Source organism: Equus asinus, chromosome 11 (genome assembly GCF_041296235.1).
Source record: "Equus asinus isolate D_3611 breed Donkey chromosome 11, EquAss-T2T_v2, whole genome shotgun sequence".
NCBI classification, from domain to species: domain Eukaryota; kingdom Metazoa; phylum Chordata; class Mammalia; order Perissodactyla; family Equidae; genus Equus; species Equus asinus.
The window spans coordinates 81831979-81851983 of NC_091800.1; the positions used below are offsets into that span (position 1 = coordinate 81831979).

The window sequence follows — 20005 nt, forward strand, 5'->3', positions numbered from 1 at the left end:
AGCTTCTACAGGAGGCAGCTTTGCTCATCACTTTAGAAAAATGTATGTGTTCATTGACACCTAGTTGAACCCCAAGCTAAAAGAGAAAATTCCTGGGGCCAGCCCAGTGGCATAGTGGTTAAGTTCACGTGCTCCACTTTGGTGGCCCAGGGTTCGCAGGTTCGGATCCCAGGCACAGACCTAGCACCACTCGTCAAGCCATGCTGTGGCAGGCGTCCCACATATGAAGTAGAGGAAGATTGGCACAGATGTTAGCTCAGTGACAATCTTCCTCAAGCAAAAAGAGGGAGATTGGCAACAGATGTTAGCTCAGGGCCAATCTCCCTCACAAAAAAATAAATTAAGTAAGTAAATAAAAGAAAAAATTCCTGCCACACAGAACTCAGCCTTAGCCGTGGCACATACCTTGGTGGACACCCAAAGAGTGTCAGAGACTGACTCGTGACCTAAGATGAGAAAGGAGGCTTGTCGCTGTGTGTTTTTCTTTTATCCCTTTGTGTCCCAGATATATATAGGAAGAACCTACGAGAGAGGTTTGTTTCTTCTGGGTTTTGACTGAGAGGAAAACAGAAATAAACAAGGCTAGGAGTTTGTCTCTAGAGTCTGGAAGGAACCGGGCTTTTCTTTGTCTGCTGACACAGGCCAGTCACCCCACTCAAGAGCCTGGGTGAAATATGTCAGGCTTCTCTGTAACAGATTCCAGTGTCGAGAGCTGTCCGTGTGCCCACTCGTGGCGTGGCCTTTCCAGAGAGAACAGATGGGCCAGGGCGGCCACAGCGGGTCAGTGCCGTCCAGATGTCTGTGTCAGTCATCCCAGGACAAGCGAGTCCTCGGACAGCCCCGACCCATAGGAGGTCAGCCGGGAGGATTGTCGTTTTGCTTTCTCTCCTCCTCTGACAGGTGGGGCAAGGGAGAGCCACTCCCTCACCCACCAAGGAAGTGGCTCAGATAATTCGGTGTTGAGAGCGTGAGATGCAAGGACAGAGCCTGCCTTGGCGTCCACTTCCACCACTAATTAGCGGGGGGCCTTGGGCGTCCCCCTGATTCCTTCTGGGCCTTAGTCTCCTCACCTAGACTGGAATAACCCTGCAGGCGGTCTAGACTCTTCCTACTTTGCAATTGGTGCCCCTAATACTGCCCATGATATGCTGTGAGTAGGGTCCTATATAAACTATAAAGTGCTGAGCTTGTGTGGGACGACCCACAAAATTAGAAAGGTGTGTTGACTATCATGTGCATCCTGCACCCTAAGGTCATCTTCCAGGTGCACAATGTCTGCAGGATCTGGGGACGACAGGACGACGCACACAGTGTTGTTTGCACCGTGAAGCAGAATGAACCGTGCGCGTGTTGTCTTCTGAGAACTGAGCAGGCATCTTCCTCACTCTGTTATCCACGGGTGCTTTGCGACCTTCTCCCTGCTCCACCTCTGGAGGGGTCTGTCCACCCGTGGATTCCAACTCAGGTGCTAAATACGACGTCCCCCCAGATGGTGACAGCTGCTGGGGGAGGGGCCCGCGTGGGGGCTCAGAGACTGCAGTGGGACAGGCTTCAGTGCAACTGGATGGAAGAAGGGCCCAACATATCCAGGAATTGGGTGGACTTGCAAAAAGGATCTTTCGTGCCTCCTACACATAGTGATCTCGTGGGAGTGACATGGCGTGTGATCCCGAAGTGGCAACAGAGTTCAGAATGCTGGTGTTTTGTGTCTCATTTTCAATTTTAACTACAACTTCCCCTAGGCTTGACTGGGATTTCCTTTCAGAAACTGACTTATGAGCTGAGCTCATCTTCACTTCAGAACATTGAAAAACGGAACTTTTGCTTTATTTTATCTAAGTGTCGAACTTCATGCTCCTGTAGGACTTCATCGATGCAAAGCCGTTCCTATTTCTAGATTCACACGCATATCGGAACTCTGAGTAAACGTGGTCCCAGACGTCTGCGTCTGACCAAACCGCTGTTTCACCATCAGAGCGATAACCTTAGGGAAGTTCAGTCTTGTGTGAAAGAGATCACTTGGCGCTGACTGCTCCTTCCTCATCACCCCCAGTCAAGTGTAAGGGTCTGTGTAAAATCATTTAATACACTGGGCAGTAATGGTCTTTGGGGACCATTCTATCAATGGGAAATTTTGCATAATCTCCGCATTTCCTTGCCGTGTGAGTCGGGGTGAAGCTTACGTTCCTCCAGCGTGTTGTCCCAAGGCCAGGTGTGCCTCAACGGGACCCTCGGGGAGTGGGGTCCCACACTGAGATCTGTGGGTGCCACACGCAGCCCCCCTCTGCTCCCTGGCCCTAGAGAAGGGGCATCCTCGAGTCTTTCTCAACCCCTTTCTGCTGCCACATAGAAAAATATGGAAAATTCCAGGATGTTGAACTTGGCCCCTTCTGCATGAGGGCAAGGCTGCAGCCCGACCTAACGGCCTGCAGGACATTTCTGAAGGGAAAGTAGCCTGGGGAGGCTGGACTCCCTAGCGTACCTAGCACCTCTCCACCGGCTCTCGGCCTGCCCCGCCCTGCATGCAGCCTCGCATGCTGCATCTCGAGAGTACGCTGCCGTGCTCACTGCTGCTGTTCACACGCAAGTACTGTGATGCTGCAGTGCTGGCTGCCCGCGGGAGGCAGGAGGGCGGGCTGCGGTTTCCGAGAGCCTCAGGTGAAGGGAATCTTTGAGCCTTAGACTAGACAGGCACAGAGACACCTGGAAAAAGTGTCTCGTGTCTGCTTCCCATATGAAGAGGTTCAAATGAAAGATGTCCATAGATTAGGAGTTATCTCATTTAGCTGGTCTGGAGTTTTGTTTTGTTTCAGTCTAAGGCATTCATTACAAGTATTATAAGTCAACGTTTCTCAACCCTGGGTAGATTGGCTCCGGGTGAAAGATATGGGAAACTTTCAAGGAAGTTCTTATTAAAATGCTTAAGGTGTGCTAAGTGTTTGTAGAAGGCAACAGGAGAGGTTGAATGAAGGCTGATACAGCTGGAGGAGACTGTAGTAGCCTTCAAACACCTTGCTACTGAGAATGTGGTCTTCGCAGATGCGCTGGTGTGATCCACCCTCCCAAACATAAAGATGGGAGGTGCCAGAGAGGGCAAATGGCCTGCCCGGGTCACACAGCTGTTTAGCGAGGTGCAGAACACAAACCTGTGTCCCTCTGCTCTCATTTGAGCTGTTCCCATTGCTCTTCCAACACCAATTCCCCAGACAGCCTGAAGAATTTTTCCTGGATGTTCTAGAAGAAAGCAAGAAGGTCATAGTGTGTGGACCTCGGTCCCCGTGAGATGGTACCAAGGATACTTCTCCATTCTGGTTGACTTTGTTCCAGATGCAAATGTCACTCATCCTCGAGTGCACGCTGAGGTCCTGGCTCGGGCTCCTGTGGTCCCCGTCATCCTTCCTACAAATCTGAGCATCTCAGGGCGTGACTTGTTTCCTCGCACTGTCAACTAGGCAGACTAATCTGTGGCACAGAATGCCCCCAACCCAGTTCTATACCCCTTGTTTTTCCTTAATTCTGTTTCACCGTGCAGGTCCCCTGGGCACACCCCCTCCTGAGAAACCAGCATCAGTGTATGACCCAGCTGGAACATGTTTCCAGTCCAGTTTTAGGGGATGAGCAGAATTCAGCCGGGCAGAGCAACCAGCCCTCCTAATGTTTGGGTAGTCATCTCGTTTGAAAACATGTTTATTCAGAGCAAGAGGTCAGAACGTAACAACTACCCCTGTAAATATTAGCACAAGTAATCGAGATGGGGCCATATGTAAACAAGATGGAGGCGCCACACCTGAGTAAATCTGGGCAAGGCTAACTCCTTTGGGAGTAGAAATTTCCAGAAAGGGGAAACAAAAGAGGGAGTGAGTTCTTAGTATGGTCACACTTACACTCAAAATCTGAACAAAGATTTAAGGAAAGGTTTATCATACTTTTCAGTCATTTTATTTACAAAGGAGGAGGAAGAGAAAAGAAGAATGAGAAGCAGCAGAATTCTGGAAGATTCTAGTGACTCTTCTGGGCACATGACAAGAATCCTGTAGGCCTGCCTTTCTCTGAGCCCAGAGCTCCCCAAGGTCGGGTGAAAGGCAGTGAGGGCTCAGAAGCATCAGGAATGCTGGGGTCACCCTAAAATCTGACCGGCACACATGGCTGTGTGCCCTCAGTTGGGTGCATGGAAACAGGACCAAGTGGCTGGAGATGATGTTAACAGGGACCTCATCCAGATTTAACAGGACAGGGTGGCACCCAGACCTCAGTGTTGGGTGAGAAGCTCCAGGAGAGTCTAGTGTGAGTGGAGAAGAGCGTCAGAGGGGCCACAGGCAGCTGAGACCCACCCGGCACCCGGCGGGCTGCCCAGACCTCCAGCCATGGCACAGACCTGAGCTCATGCACTTGGGGACTGCACGGCGCCCCTCAGCTGGCCGGGGAGGTGGCGGGTGCCCTGCCAACGAGGGCCTCCCTGGTTCTCCCCTGTGATCCCTGCAGTCAAGCCTTCAGTGAGGCGGGAAGCCGTGTCAGGTTTCTGGAGCTCTGCTCTCCATCCTCCTGCTCCTGGACTGGACATCACGATGAGACCCTCTCAGGCCCCGTCCTGGGAATCCTGGTAAAGGATCTGCTGAGCTCAGGCAAGTCTGTGGAGCTTTCAATCCTGTGTCTCTTGACGTGGACCCTGGACCTGAGGGAGACAGAACCACAGATGAGGAATTTTTCCCAAGAATCCGAGGTCTGGGAACATGGGCTTCGTGTCAGTTTGCAAACCTTGCCTCCTGCAGGAGTCAGGATGGTCAGAGAAGACCAGAGGCCCACACACGCTGACCAGAGATGGAATCTGAGGCCTGGGCACTGCAGAGGGCTTAGAAGTCTGGGTCTGGGCATCTGGGGCTCCAAGCCATCGTCCCGCACAGGCCCCTGTGGCAGAGAGCCCCGAGCTAGCTTCCTGTCTGACTCTTCTCCCTCACTTCTGCCACCCGCATACCCGCTTTCCACGGAGGGCAGGTCGGGTGTGTGTCACACAGCATCTCCTTCCCAAGGAAAATCTGGGAATGTAGATGAAAAAGCATGGAGTTCAGTTCTGGGACGTTGGGGAGGGACCCCAGGCTTCTAATTGTGGGAACATTTATGGCGCTTGTGCACTGAGCAAGCACTGCTCAGATAATTGACAGGAACCATCTCCTTTCATCCTAACAATACCCCGTGAAGTAGGCGTTATTGTTATTCCCACTTTTCAGACAAGGAAACAGGCACAGAGAGGTTCAGAAACTTGCCCAAGTTTGCACAGATAGAAGAGGGAAAGCCAGGACTTCCCAGCTTTCCAAGCCCCTCATTAGGACCGTGTGCAATCGTAACGTTGAATGTGATTCTTATTATAGGTTGGGTCCTTACGCATGAATTTTACAACTGGAAATCATTCTGAAAGCCCAGAGTTGCTGGTGTAGTTGTAATCTTCAGCTCCAGGATTTCTCTTTGTTGTTTTTTTTTTTGGTGGTTTCTTGGCTGAACTTCTCATGCCGCTCATGTGTCGTTTTCCTGATTTTGTTTGGCGTCTGTGTTCTCATGTAGTAACCGAGCTGCTTTAGGACAGTTATTTTGAATTCTTGGTCCGGCAGTTTGTAGATCTCCACTTCTTCAGGGTTGGTTACTGGAGCTTTATTAGTTTTCTTTGGTGGGGCTTGTTTCCCTGGTTCTTTGTGATCCTGGCATCCTGGCATTGGCGTGTGCATTTGGAGAAGCCATCCCCTCTTCTACTCTTTACCGGCTGGCTTCAGCAGGGAAGGGCATTCACCAGTCAGCCCCGCCTGGGGTTCTGGGCGAGCCAGCTGGCAGCATCCACTGGCAGGTGGGGCTGCTGCCGGTATCTGCAGGGTCCACAGTCGGGTGTGGCCGACTGCCAGAGGTGCTGTTTTAGGGTTGACATCCTCCGGCCTCATCATTTCCCAGTTTCATAAGAGAGCACGTTAAATCAGGTGCCGAACTTGATCATCTCCCATTTATCTACTCCTGGACTTTCCTCATGCAGCTCTGACATGTGCTGTGGTTTCTTTGGGTTGTTTAGGTGCCAAAGGCCTCAGAGGGATACCAGGATTCTCAGGAGCGGATGGACCCCCAGGGCTCAAGGGTCTCCCAGGAGACCCAGGACGTGAGGGATTCCCAGGACCCCCAGGTAAGTCAGGGTGAGACCCCCGCTCAGTCCCTGAGATTCGGGAAATGACTGTGTGCATATGATTGAGGTGTCCCAGGTCTGTTGTTTTTAACGTTCAGAAACTTGCTTTGACAAATGCTCAATGACAACTCTGTTGCTGTCCTTGGGAGATTAATAATCCTTAGCTTTTTCGTCACTAATGTTGTACTGGAGTTTTGCAGAAGATACTACAGGTCTTGCAGGAAAAAAGAGATAAGCGTGCAGACAGATTCTTTTCTGGTCGATATTAAACATTCTAAGGGGCACAGAATGTTACCCTCTTCCGAGATTATCATTCAAGGCACAAAGAGCCCTCCCGTTCCATTCCCAGGCTGCTCATCACTCGCCAGACACCACCTATGTAACATCCACACACAAGCTCTGTGTTTGTGCTTTTCACCGTAATGCCCGCTCACTCTTGAGTTTGCAGCTTGCCTGAGCAAGCAGTTCAAACCATCCCAGCTACACCTGACACAGCAAGGAATGCTGGAAGCCATTTAGTCACTAAAACAGCTAAAGCCGTTTACCTGTATGTGGAGGAAAACAAATATGTTTCCAGTAATGGGTTGTGGTAAGAAGCAGGCAGTACCTGCTTGGGTGTCAGCATGCTCTATCATATGATTCATTGTCCCCAAACACAGTGTCCCTTTGTGGTTCTGGCTCAGACAGTGTGAGTGCGCGTGGTCACATTTCTTGGCATGCAGAGACACCCACCTTTGGGATTGTGTTATCTAAATGAAACCATACACGTCCTTAAGGCAACCCCAGGCCCAGCATCCTCCCACAGGATCCTGGTCAGGTTTTCTTCACCTAGCCCCTGGGGAATATTGAAACTCTTAGAAAGTTCTTCCTTGGTTGGAATGAAATCTGCCTCCCGCTCATTTCCCACCCAGTTGCCCCTTGAGTTAGTGGTTCCACTTCTGTACAGCCAGCCCTCACACACATCAGGGTACAGAGGCCACGGCTCTGCACGGACAGGTCATGACGGGCAGAAGTGACCCCAGGAACGAAACTCTCTTTTTTAGGACATAATCTCAGAATTCTGACCATCCTTCTTTGACCGCCCTCCAACTCGTCAGCATCCCTTTCATGCTGGGGTCCCGAAAAGATGGTCCACATGTCTAGACTATCACACAGAGCAGTGGGACTGTCGTGTCCTTAGATTTAGACCCTTAGCAGATATTTTCAGCAAGAATTAATTGAATTTTGCCTGTTTCCTGTCCTACACTCAGACAGTGGGTTTAATCCTAGATGGACAACTTGCATCAGACCAATAGATCTTCTTCCCGGACTCAGTGTTCCAGCTCGTGGAGATTGTTGCAAAGCTTGATTCTGTTGCCTTTTGTATTTTGCATCTCTCTGTGTTTTGCAAAATTGGGAGGCATGCCCCCTGTGTCTTTTATCAAAGTGTTGGTGAAAACCCTGCACGGGAGAGAGCAGAGGAAAGTTTTCATGCTGTCACACAAGAGGGTCAGACTGTGTCATATTGTTGCCCTGCATGGGAGCACCTGAAGGTTTAGAAGTTATGGCATTGTCATTTTGGTGATGTCACGTATACCAAAGTTAAGTGTGAAATTTTTTGAGAGAAGGATAATAATTTCTAAATAGCTTCTTGCCTTCAATATGAAGGGTACCCAGTAATCATAATTTGCGTGCCCAGCCCAGTGGGCGTGAACTCTACAGAGTGCTCTCCTGGAGAGGAGAGGGAGGGGGTTGTGCCCATTATCAGGAGATTTGGGAAGTTGACAAGATGAGTAGAAAGCCTGTTCTGTAGTGAAATGTAAGCCCTTATGTGAGCAGGGAGATTGGGGTAGACCAGAGGGAAAGGATAGATGAGGAAGGGATTTCTTCGAGTTTTGAAATGCATGTCACTGCTCCTAGTGATGGAGTGTACCATACCCTGTCACACGTGCAGAAGAAAGTAAAATGCCCAACTTCAGAGGTGGCAAAGCTCAAAGAGAGTCTCTGCCAGATGTAGGATCCACATCTGCAGACTTCACTCCCCAGTTCCCGTGAGCAATTCTCACATTTCTATGAAAGCCACATCTCTTCTTTATGTGAGTAAATCACATCACTAAAACTCTAGGGGTCCAGCTCATCAGTCCTCAGGTTAAGTCCAGATCTTTGTTCTGTGTTCCAAACACGGACACGCTCATCAACCCGCCTCCCAGCTCCAGGCCCGGCAGCTTCGCCATCCTGGGAAGGGATCTTTTTTGTCGGGTCTCCCACACAGAATGGGCGGACGGTGCCTCCTTTCTCGCATCCTGCGTAGCATGGCTGAGGCTGTAAGGACCTCAGAAAGCTTTCCTTCTGAACGAGCACGTGACTGTCCACTCCTGGGTTCAATCTGAGGTCACATCGGGGTGAGGGCACTGAACAGGGAGTGGTGTGACGAGGCCCTTTGACCGGTGGCGTCCAGGAAAGGCACCAGTGCCCGACCATGACAGTGCCCTCCCTCCATCCAAAACAGGCAGTTGATGATTCTCATGGTGAAGATGACAGAAGGGCTTCGCTCCCTCTTTAGAGCATTTCCGAACTGACTGATGGCAGGGACTTCTCACAGGGAGAGGGAGAGCTCGAGGGGCAGAGTTTGGGCTCCGGGGGTCTGGTCGTTCTCACCGCCTGGTGTCTTCCGTCACGCCGCTCTGTTCCCTACCTGCACACGCATCCTGGAAGGTCCCACAAAAGCTGTTCTTCGGGTATTATTTACACAACACAGAAGCCCATGAATTATGAAGATTTATCTCCAAGGAGTTGGTTCAAAAGCCTTGTCCACCTTAGCCAAGTTGTAGGGCTGGGGGCCAGACCCGAGGGAGGCAGAAAGACAGCCTCGTGAGGGGTGTGGGTTCCAAGACAGGCGACAGGTCCAGGGCTTGAACTGAGGACCCCACAGGCAAAGCCGTGATGTCTCCAGCCTTTCTGATACCTCTCTTAGCACGTCATGATGCTGACCTGTGGTTATGGGGATGACCCATGTTTCCTTTTAGGGTTCGTGGGGCCCCGAGGATCCAAAGGTGCAGTGGGCCTCCCTGGCCCGGATGGGCAGCCAGGTCTCACCGGCCTGCCAGGGCCAGTTGGGCCTCCAGGAGACAGGGGCCTTCCCGGAGAAGCCCTGGGAGCCTACCCTGGGCCCCAGGGAGATGCCGGCCTGCCTGGACAGCCTGGGCTGAAAGGCCCTCCAGGAGAGCGAGGCCCACCTGGATTCAGGGGTAAGTAATGCGGCCGGAGGGGAGCAGGGGTTCCCAAGGGTGGGTCCCAAATCCCTCCTGGGGGCTTTGGTAAGAAGCCACAGGACTGTATCGTATGAGTCTGCCTTTTTCTTCTCCTCACTCGCTTCCATCGTTCCTCCAAATTGTTTTGGGACAATAGTCATCATCCTGTGCTCACCTTCCAGGGCCAGGCAAGGGTGGCCATGGGAGACCTTTTCTAAGTACGGATTAACTGACGTACTCTGTTCCCAAGTGTGGTGTGAACAGCGTGGGGGCCTGCTGGTGCTTCCGACAGGATGTGTGCAGCTGGTGTGAAGAAAGAGGCACCGGCCATGCTTAGTGAGGAGCTGAGAGGAAGGTGGAGGTGGTCTGGAAGGCAGTTGAATCAGCTGCTGTAAAATTGATGGGTTTAAAAAATTGTTAATGTTCTCAATGTCATCAATGTATGTTTACCAAAGTAGAAAAACTGCACATTGTTTGATGAGGGAATGAGGCCTCAGATGGCTTTAGGTGTCCAATTTATGCACAACTGGCCTTGGGAACCCCAAACGCCCTCGATTTAGTGAGAGAACACGTCACTCAAGAGCAGGCGTTTGCGTGCAGTGCGCCACATGCTGGAGACTGCCAGCCAATCAGAGTGAAGATGCAGGATGCACCGGGGCTTTATGTATCAACCGTTTGCCTGTGACAGTGCTGTCATCAGTCCCTGCTCCCAAGCCCAGGCGGAAAGGGCCTTCCTAAGTGGTACAGGAGGCAGTGTCCCCTCCCTCGACTGCCATTGGCCCAAGTCACAAGTCAGGCATCCTTTACGTGAAGACACAGGAGGATGAAGCCTGGCTCTTGATGGGCAGGGGGGCTCACCAGGCTCTGAGCACCAGTGCTTCTGTGACGAGGCTGCCAGTTCCTGGCAGGCCCGGGGCACGTGCACAGGGCAGGGGCTTCCGTGATGACGAGGCTGGTCCGCACCTCCGCTGTCCACTGAGCAGAGCCCCCAGCGTGGGGGCCGGGTTCACTGAGAGACCCAGTTCAGTGAGGCCCAGAGAACAGAAGGAAGGGCCTGAGCCGGCTGGAGTGCACGTGTGCACACACTCACTCGTGCTCATGCACACACACGTCCGTGCTGACTCAGGTGCACATGATCACACCCTCACCTACATGTGTGTCCACACACTTACCCCCTTACACAGGCTCCCTCAATCACATGGTCACATGCACACACCCTCTTACACACTCATACTCTCATGTGCTCACACACGTCCACACACACCTGCAAACCACACCGCTCCATCCAAGACCAGCCAAGTACTCGAGCCACTGGAAGAATCACCAAGGAGTGGGACCCAGTGCCAGGACGTCCAGGGTCTGCCCTCGCCAACTTCACTGCCTCCTGGTTGGTGGTGGAACGTGAGGTGTAACTCGGCAGGTCTGTGCAGACCCTGAGGGGCTGGCGGCGCTGGCAGGAAGGCACCTGTGTGTCCTCCTCCTGGGTGGGGTAGTTCAAGGAGCCGCCCCTTTGCGCTCACACTTCTGTGTCAGCCTGTCCTCCTGTCTGTTCCACCATCCGACTGTGAAACTGCCCCAACCTCTTTTATGGAAGGGACTTCTGGTAGATTTTTTACAACGTAAGTATTTCTCAAAGACTTAGACGTGTTTGGGCACAACAACGAAGCATGGCGGCAGGCTTACTCCTCAGCCTGCGAAGGCTCCCACGTTCGACACCCTCTGTGTGACCAGCTCGTTCAGGCCGAATATTGCATTTGGTAAAAGTTCAGACTCCCGAAGCATGGGAGTTTTGAGAAGCTGTTTCCATGTGGATTCAGTCTGCCCGTGTGGCGGGGCAGCGGGCAGAGGGCCACTGTGACCATGTGGCCAGGCAGCCAGTGCCCGGGCGCCCACGTGCCACCCGCCATCCTGAGCAGAATGTGGGAGTCAAGTCATCACCCGAGTCCTCAGAGTAGACCTTATTTACTGAGGAAAGCTGACATTTTGTAGTTGTTCCTTTTTTGACAGATGTTCTATAAATAGAAATTGACTTAGAACATTGAGCTCCCAAGCCCTAGTCATGACAGATGGCAGACAAGGCAGGATGCCTGAGTTTTCTAAGGCCACATGGAAGTCGCAGGGTCATTTCGCACTCATTGATCCGGGGCCTCTCCTCTCCCTTCTGGAAGGGGCACCCCAGAAACCCTGGCTCGGACCGTCCTGACCCGGCCAGCCCCAGCTCTGGGACCGGACCTGCTCAGTTCTCTTGGGCCACCAACATCAAGGGCGTGTGGCGTGACGTTCTCCTGTCTGTCCTGTGAAGGGACAGAGTGTCCCAGCAGGAGCCTGACTTTGGCCAGCCTCACCGTCTGCAGCCCTGCCGCCTGCTCTTGACACTGTCAGCACCGCCAGCAGTCACCCTGTCCCTGGAGCTGTCAACACTAAAGAAAGAAACTGAAACGTGAAAGTGTCCTCACTTCCCCCAGTAAAACTGGAGCGCGGGGACCTCATACATGCTGCTGCCACAGACCTCTCTCCATGGCACCACGCACAGAACCATGGGCCTGGGACACTGGCTTGAGAGCCAGGTTCTGGATTGATCCAAGGCTGACTTGGTCCCCTTCCTTAATGCCCTCCCGCTCCATTCTCCCGCTTGTCCACCTCCTCATCTCGGGTCCCCCTGCACACTTACTAGGATGTCATGGGATAAATGAGTGAGTGCACCAGGAAGTCTCTGGGGAAACGTTATGCAAATGGCAGGCGATGGCCCTTCTGCTGGCATTCATGGAATGAATATCACAGACACACACACGATGTATAAAATCTGCACACAATTGTTAGAATTCTGCATGTCAAAAGCAAAATAAAAATTTGGGCAGCAAAGTAGAGTAAACCTTACAGTAGAGATGAAGGAAAATTAATGTGTATGAGGAATACTAAAATCTAGAAGAAAAATATCAAAATCCCCAGAGGAAGATATCAGCAAAGAAGAAAAATTTCACCAAAAAGCAAAAGCTAGGAGAAAGAAAAGTAACAGACTCAAAGGCATGTGGCGTTGTCCTGCGGGAGCGCGGCTTTCACGTGGGCCGGAGTTCCCGGTTTCTGTCTGTTCTCCGGGCCGGCCCTCGACACTGGGCGAACACGGCCAGGAGACAGATGAGTGCAGGCGCTCGGAGACGGCGACGATGTGTGTTCAAGAGCATTACATTCGAGTCTACTCCGACCCCCTAAGTCCATTTCTAGGATGTCTTCCTGGAAACGTGACCTGCATCGTGGGCACGGGTACATACGCCAAAAGACTTCCTCAGGCACTGTTTGTAGGGGCAGAAAAGGTGAGGGGGCCAAATGTGTCCACACGATGGGATGCCACTCATGTAGCCATTTAACACACTTGTAAAGACTAATTCAAAATGTGGCAAAGTGCTCAAAATATAATGTCAAGTGAAAAAAGCTGGATTAAAATGGTACTTCTAGTGCCATGTCAGTTCTGCAAACATCTACTCCTAGGAATGTTCGTGTGGATGGAGAAAAGGCAGAAGGAAAGAAACCCAGGCGTTAGTCATTATCTCTGGGCGATTGCCTGGGTTACTTTGATCTTCCCCTTTATACGTCTTTGTATTTTCCAGCGTTCCTACAATCCAGAAAAGTTAAATCCCATTGTCATAGAACAAGTCTGAGGGGTGGGTGTTGTTGGCAATGAACCGTGTAGCTTGGCCTCACGACACTTGTCTCTGTTCCTGCAGGAAGCCAGGGGATGCCAGGAATGCCAGGCCTGAAGGGTCAGCCCGGCTTCCCAGGACCCTCGGGCCAGGCAGGACTGCCCGGACCACCAGGACAGCACGGCTTCCCAGGAGCTCCTGGCCAGCAGGGGCCCTTGGGGCTCCCGGGCGCCCCAGGCTTTGGAGGTAAGGATCCCACCCTCCCAGCAGGGGGTCAGGGCCTCACTCATAGGACAAGTGAACAAGCGCTGCCCCCAGGGAGTTCTCAAACTGTACTCCAAGGAGTGCCCCTCTCAAGAGCTGCAGGGGTTCTGAAGATCCCACACACCACGCAGGGTTCTGAGGAGGGCAGTGGTGGTCTGGAGAGGGAGATTGGGCCAAAGTTTAGAAGACATTGAATGCCAAGCTAAGGAGTTAGAGCCCCTAAGCAAGGGAGCCGTTGGGGGGTTTTAACAGGATGCATTAAAGCTGGCAGCCTGTGTGGGGGCTCAGGGAGAGTGGTGAGCTGGGCAACTGTTGAGGCCCTAAGTCAGTAATGAGGTGAGAGAGCAGGAAGAGGAGGGCAGGTGCGGGACCTCCCTTAGAACTTGTTCCCTGCTGGAGCCGGCGATGGCCCGGAGGGTGGGAGCCCGTGAGGAACCTCAGCCGGCTTAGAGCTGGCAGGGCCGCCTGCTCCTGCCTCACCGTTCCAGCCCTGGAGCTTTGTTCTTTGGGTTCCAAAGGCAGGAGGGCTTGAGTGGAGAAAGTCAGATTCGTCTGGAAGCACGTTTGGCTTCATCCCACAGGTTATCCTCCAGCTTTCAGGGGAAGACCTCCTTAGAAAGGCCAGCCTGCAGGTTTCCCACACACTCTGGGCCCACCTTAACACTCACCTCTGTAGCTTCAGTCTCCTGTTCTCCTTCCAAGAGTTTTTTCTTGTCAAAAAAAGTCTTTGTAATCGATGCCTTAAAGATGTCGTAAGGGAAGTTTTCTCGGTGTGGTTTGTTCGTCCTGTTTCATTTTCCGTCTCCCTCTCTTTGACAGGTCTACCTGGAGACAGAGGGGACCCGGGCGACACAGGTGTCCCTGGCCCTGTGGGCATGAAGGGTGTCCCTGGTGACAGAGGTGACCCCGGTTTGTTGGGCGATAGAGGTCACCCAGGAAGCCCTGGATTCAAAGGAGTGGCCGGAATGCCTGGCATCCCTGGGCCAAAAGGTAACTGTAACGGGACAGGGGAACTGCCCTGCGGGGTGCGGGCCGGCTAAGCTGGGACCCGGGACAGCTCTGCCAGGAGAGGCCAGCCCCCCCCCCGCCTGCGGGCTGAGGCCTCTGGACTCCCCTCCCCAGGACGCGTCAGACCCTGGGGAAGCAGGCCAATGCTGCTTAGGCTTGTGCCACTCATGTGCCCCAAATACCAGTTAATTGATTTACCAAGAGAGAGAGACAGCCTGGGCACGAGGACTCGCTATCTGGTGGGGAACTTGGTAGAGATGCCCCCTTGGGATTCTGGATTCAAATCCGGAGGACAGTTGGTGAGCAGAAACCAAAACGAAGCTTTGGTCAACGCCGAGGCCAGTTTTTCTAGAAGCAGGGCCTCTGGCCCTTTGCTATTGCTGGAGGCACAGTGATCTGTCTCTGCCGTGGTCCTTTGCCAGATTTCCATGCGGGGGGCAGTGTGAACGTCCAGGGCACTCTCCAGCCTCCTCTCAGGGGCCCACGGACCTAGGGACTTCCAATTTTTCTCGTGTCTTTCTCTCTGACCTCTGTTCGCTTGCCTTATGTCCTGTCCCCAGTGGCCAGACAGCAGACGGGCTGACTCTGTACCCCTCAGTCTGTAAGGAGGTCAGCAGACAAGCCCCTTAGGAAACGGTGTCTTGGAAATCCCTGTTTGGGCCTGAGAATCTCAGCATCTAGTCACCTGGGTTACTCTGTGGGAATGTCATGGCTGAGCAAGCCTGACATACCCCATGTGTTTGTCCACGCCTGACCCAGTGCTTCTCTCCTTTTCTCTGCAGGGGGCAGAGGTTCACCCGGGATGGACGGCTTCCAAGGCCTGCTGGGGCTCAAAGGACGACCCGGGCTCCCAGGGAGCAAAGGAGAGGCTGGATTTTTTGGAGTTCCGGGGCTGAAGGGTCTGGCTGGTGAGCCGGGTGTGAAAGGTATGTTCGTGCCTCTCAAGGTCTTTCTGACGGGTTGAGACTCACTTTCACGGGGGCAGAACACTGCTCAGGATGACTCTTCCAGGAACCCAGAAGCTAGATGCTATTAAAAAACAAACTCTTAAAAAGTAGGGGTCAGCCTGGTGGCATGGTGGTTAAGTTCACATGCTCTGCATTGGCAGCCCAGGGATCGCCAGTTCAGATCCTGGGCGCAGACCTATGCACCACTTATCAAGCCATGTTATGGTAGCATCCCACATATAAAGTAGAGGAAGATGGGCACAGATGTTAGCTCACGGCCAATCTTCCTCAGCAAAAAGAGGAGGATTGGCGAAGATATTAGCTCAGAGCTAATCATCCTAAAAAAAAAAATAGAATAATAATAATTAACTGACAAAAGCTAGAAGGCTTTATCCCTGCCTCAACACACTGACAGTGTAAGATGGGAATAATCCCGACCAAAGGAAACTTGAAAACAGAAACAACTGTAGCATTGAAAACCAAAAGCATCATGAGAAACATACCCCACCACGATTGTTCCATGGTGAGCTTGGGGAGGTGAGGCCAGGTGAACAGCAGGAGGTGAATTCTACAGGAGAGGAATGCCAATGGCACAGGAGGGACACAGGACTCCAGGTGCAAGAGCAACACGGTGCCAAAGAGATGGGACCCAGCGGAAAGAGGCTGCTCCACGACCTGGTGTGGGCAGGCATCTCGGCCCCAAGGGTGAGGCTCCTTGTTCGGGAAGTGTCTTACCCACCAGCCACCTTCTCATGACTTTTGTTCAAACACCTTTGTTCTGAAGTTATCACGATGGTCCCTAAACGCTTAATTACTAATAACAAGTGTTGATGAGGATGTGGAGAAACAGGAGCCCTCATGTGAGACGCTGCCGGTGGGAACATAAAATGGTGCAGCCAGCGTGGAAACTGACAGTTTCTTAAAAAGTTAAGCACAGTTAGCCAGCAGGTCCTCTCCTGGGTGTACGCCCAAGAGAGCTGGAAACACATCCACGCAAAACTTGTACGTGAGTGTTCACGGCAGCATCATTCATAACAGACAAAAGTAGAAGCAACCTAAAGGTCCGTCACAGATCAACAAGATGTGATCTGGCCATATAAAGAGTATTATTCAGCCATAAAAGCGAATGGGGTTCTGAGACATACTTCGACTTGGATAAACAATGCGTCACATGTTGTCTGCCTCCATTTATAGGAAATGTCCAGAAGAGGCATATCTGTGGGGACAGAACATAGAGTGGTGGTCTCCTAGAACTCGGGGCAGGAATCAGCTGGGGGGTGACTGCTGCTGGGCACGCGGTTTCTTTTTGGGGTGACGAAAATGTTCTCCAGTTAGATCGTGGGGATGGTTGCTGAACTCTGAATGTACTAAAAACCTCTGAATTGTTCTCCTTAAATGAGTGAATTTTGTGGTGTGTAAATTGTATCTTAAGCTGTTTCTTTAAAAACTTAATTACTCCACAAAGTGTAGTAACTTTTACAAATTCTTAGAAAAATAGAAATTGCAGTCTAGGGCCCTGCTTTTTCCATACTTTCTACTCACACTTGCATTTTCAAATAATCTTCTTGGTAACTTAGAGATTTCAGGCCATTGAGCAAGAAATGGTATTCTAAAATTAAATTAAAGATGAACTCACCCTTGGACTCCACACCGTTTTCCATCGGCTCCGCTGCCCCTTCTCCTCCAGCCTGCCTGGAGTGAAGTTAACCGTGGGGTGCCCGCCCTCACTGGATGGCCAGCTCTCCAAGGACAGGAACAATGCGATTCTGTTCACTCAGTATCTAGCCCAGCACTAAATACTCAGTGGATGTTCAGTGAATGAAACTAAATTTTTTTCATTCAGCAAAATCTCACTTACCAGCTGCCCTCTCATCCAGTCAACATAGATTCCAGAACATTCTCAGCCTGAACCTTATGCCACAGTTCCCTGATCAGCCTGCAGCCACCTTAGCCCCAAGCCCCTCGTGCAGTTTAGTAACTCCTTAGAGGCTCCCCTCCACAGCTGCTCCCTGTGACCCCCAGCCCTGGCCAGCCCTTGGTAAATTCTGAGGCTCGGCTGGTGCCTGCAGGAAGAGGGTTGAGCGGCGTCCTTCCTCACGGCGCCTCCCTGCTTGTGAGCAGCTTTGATCGCTGTCTCATCAGGGCACAAATATAACACTCTGACGTTCTTTGTCACCCATCACACTTGTCCCTGCATTGTCCTTGCAGTACCGCGGGGGAACAGGTCTTCCATGCGCCTTGTGCTCTGTGTCCACGCTCCACTTGTGTGGAGAGAGCAGCTGGGGGAGAAGACAGGCGTCTGTCGTGGCATGGTCTCTCTCGGGGCGCCGCATCCCAGCTCGCAGGCTTCCAGTTCGGGAAGACACGCCCCCCGGGCATCTCAGGACTGGAGCAACAGCAGTGGTGGAGAGGCCTCCCCACCTGTGTTCTTCACCTGGTCCAGAGGACAGAGGAAAGATGGCCTTGTGATTCCCTTCCAGGCAGCCGAGGGGACCCTGGCCCCCCAGGACCGCCTCCCATCATCCTGCCAGGAATGAAAGACATCAAGGGAGAGAAAGGAGATGAAGGACCCATGGGACTGAAAGGATACCTGGGCCTAAAAGGTGAGGCATCAGGCCAGGCCTGACCCTCAAGCTGTCCAGCCAGGGTCCCGCTCCCCCTGCCCCTGCCTCTCAGCTTCCGCCCCGGAGGCTGCCCTGCGCCCTGCCAGCCTGCATCGTGTCCAGCCCCTCTCCGCCCTGGCGTGGGCTCACAGGTTGTTCTTTGAGACCCGAGCAGCCTCGTTTCCCGCTGTGAGGTGTGCAACCCACAGGACTGGGGAGGGCAGAATTTGGGGCGGGGGTCCATGTGCGCCCCAGGGCATCACCTGTGCCGTCCTCCTGCAGGTGTTCCAGGAATGCCTGGGATCCCTGGCCTGTCGGGCATCCCCGGGCTGCCCGGGAGGCCCGGCCACATCAAAGGAGTCAAAGGAGACATCGGAGTGCCTGGCGTGCCTGGCGTGCCAGGATTCCCGGGGGTGCCCGGTCCTCCCGGCATCATAGGGTTTCCCGGGTTCACAGGAAGTAGGGTAAGTGAGCACCTTTCCTCCACGTCTTCTGCGAACTGCTCTCTTCCACTGTTGACCAGCATTTGCCGGGGTCCGAGGGGTCAGGCCCAGGTTCAGAGTTGAAGCCTCAGGCCGTCAGGTCCCAGGTCAGTGTAAGGAACCGCACCAACCAGGATGTGAGTGCGGCCCACGCCCCCAGCCCTTCCAAGGGTTTCTGTGGGATCAAGCACGGAGCCTGCATTTTTCCATAGGGACCTTGAGAGAACTAAGCTTGAATTTCCAGAGATCCGAGCACATATGTGACATCAGGACTGAGAGCTCCTTACCAAGTGACACCACAGACGACATCCGGCCTGCTGTTTGCTCGTTTCTTGACGCAACGCAGGTCTTTGGAGCACTTACTGTGTGCCGGGCCCTGTGTTGTCGTGGTCGCTGTGTGCACCCTGACCCCGGGCAGGGCGCTCGCCTCTCCACACCTGTGTCCTCACCTGTAAGCTCAGAGAAAGGCCTCCTTGCGGTTTTACTGAGCGTGGTGGTGATAGTGATGTAACGAGGCGCAGAGTGGCTCCTCATAGGTAGTATCTCATGGAATTCTCTTTTTATCCTCTTTGATTTAAAGGTATTATACCCTCAGAGTCCTCAGCATATGACTGACTCATTTCTGGCATTCATGGCGGGGTTGGCACATTTTGGGCAGATGAGAAGGTCTGCCCACCCTATGATAAACGTTTAGCTGCAGACCCTGGCCTGGCCTTCTCTCTGGCCCACCCTGGTGTACATGATGTTCTCAGAATTCTTCAGGTGTCTTCCTGCCATCACTCCCCAAATCTGTAGCTGGTGGGACCTTACGCTCAGTCTTATATGCAGCTAGCCAGGTCACTTAAAAAAGAGACACGTACGCCTACCAAAAGCCACACATGACAATGTGTGTTCACAGCAGTTTATTCATAATAGCCAAAAACTGGGAAGGAGCCCAAATGCCTGTCAACAGGAGGAAGAATAAATAAACATGGTACATTCAGACAATGGACTCATGGACGTCAGTAAAAACAGAGAATTATTGATAAATGCAATGACATGAACGAATCTCACAGACTTTATGTTAAATGAAATAATCCAGAAATAGGAAGTACATGTGATATGATTCCATTTTTGTGACGTTAAAGAACTGACAAGACTATTTGGTAGAGGTGTGTCAGAACAGTGGCTTTCTTGGTCAGGACTATTGACTAGGAAAGGGCACAAAGGAACTTTCTAGAATGGTGAAAATGTTCTCTGTCTTTATCTGGGTGGCACATGAGTAAAAAGGTATTGGGCATTTAAGATGAGTGCACTGCACTGTATGTAAGTTATGCCTTAATAAAGCAAGCTTTAAGAAAGGAAAATAGATTATTATCTAAACAAGGATGTAGCCTCCAGCACATCCTCCCACCCCCGGAGAGAATGGAGCTGTACTAGGGTTGAAAGACTCAAGTTGAGCCATGCTAGGAAAGGGGAATAGCGCTGATGCGCAGTTCTGAAATCCGAGGCTGATGCTAAAGTGGGGACCAGAGGGATCGTGGTAGACCAGAACTCCCTCCCGCCCTGTAAGGAGGGAGCAGCTTCAGAGGGGAAATGCATGATTTCTGTGGAATCGCAGAGCAACCCAGACATCATCTTCCCAGTCTCATTATCAGCAACCAACACTGTTATGGAGAAGTCCCACTCTCTCCATG

At 52.3% G+C, this 20005-nt stretch overlaps 1 protein-coding gene across 1 annotated transcript in view; it reads left to right on the forward strand.

Annotated features, from left to right (window-relative positions):
* Positions 1-20005, forward strand: part of COL4A2 (collagen type IV alpha 2 chain) — a 191861-nt gene that overhangs the window by 151477 nt on the left and 20379 nt on the right. Inside the window, exons 28-34 of the mRNA XM_044779702.2 lie at positions 6050-6157; positions 9163-9384; positions 13110-13271; positions 14109-14279; positions 15080-15223; positions 17725-17847; positions 18130-18311. Coding sequence (XP_044635637.2) covers positions 6050-6157; positions 9163-9384; positions 13110-13271; positions 14109-14279; positions 15080-15223; positions 17725-17847; positions 18130-18311 — 1112 coding nt within the window. The remainder of the gene's footprint in view (positions 1-6049; positions 6158-9162; positions 9385-13109; positions 13272-14108; positions 14280-15079; positions 15224-17724; positions 17848-18129; positions 18312-20005) is intronic.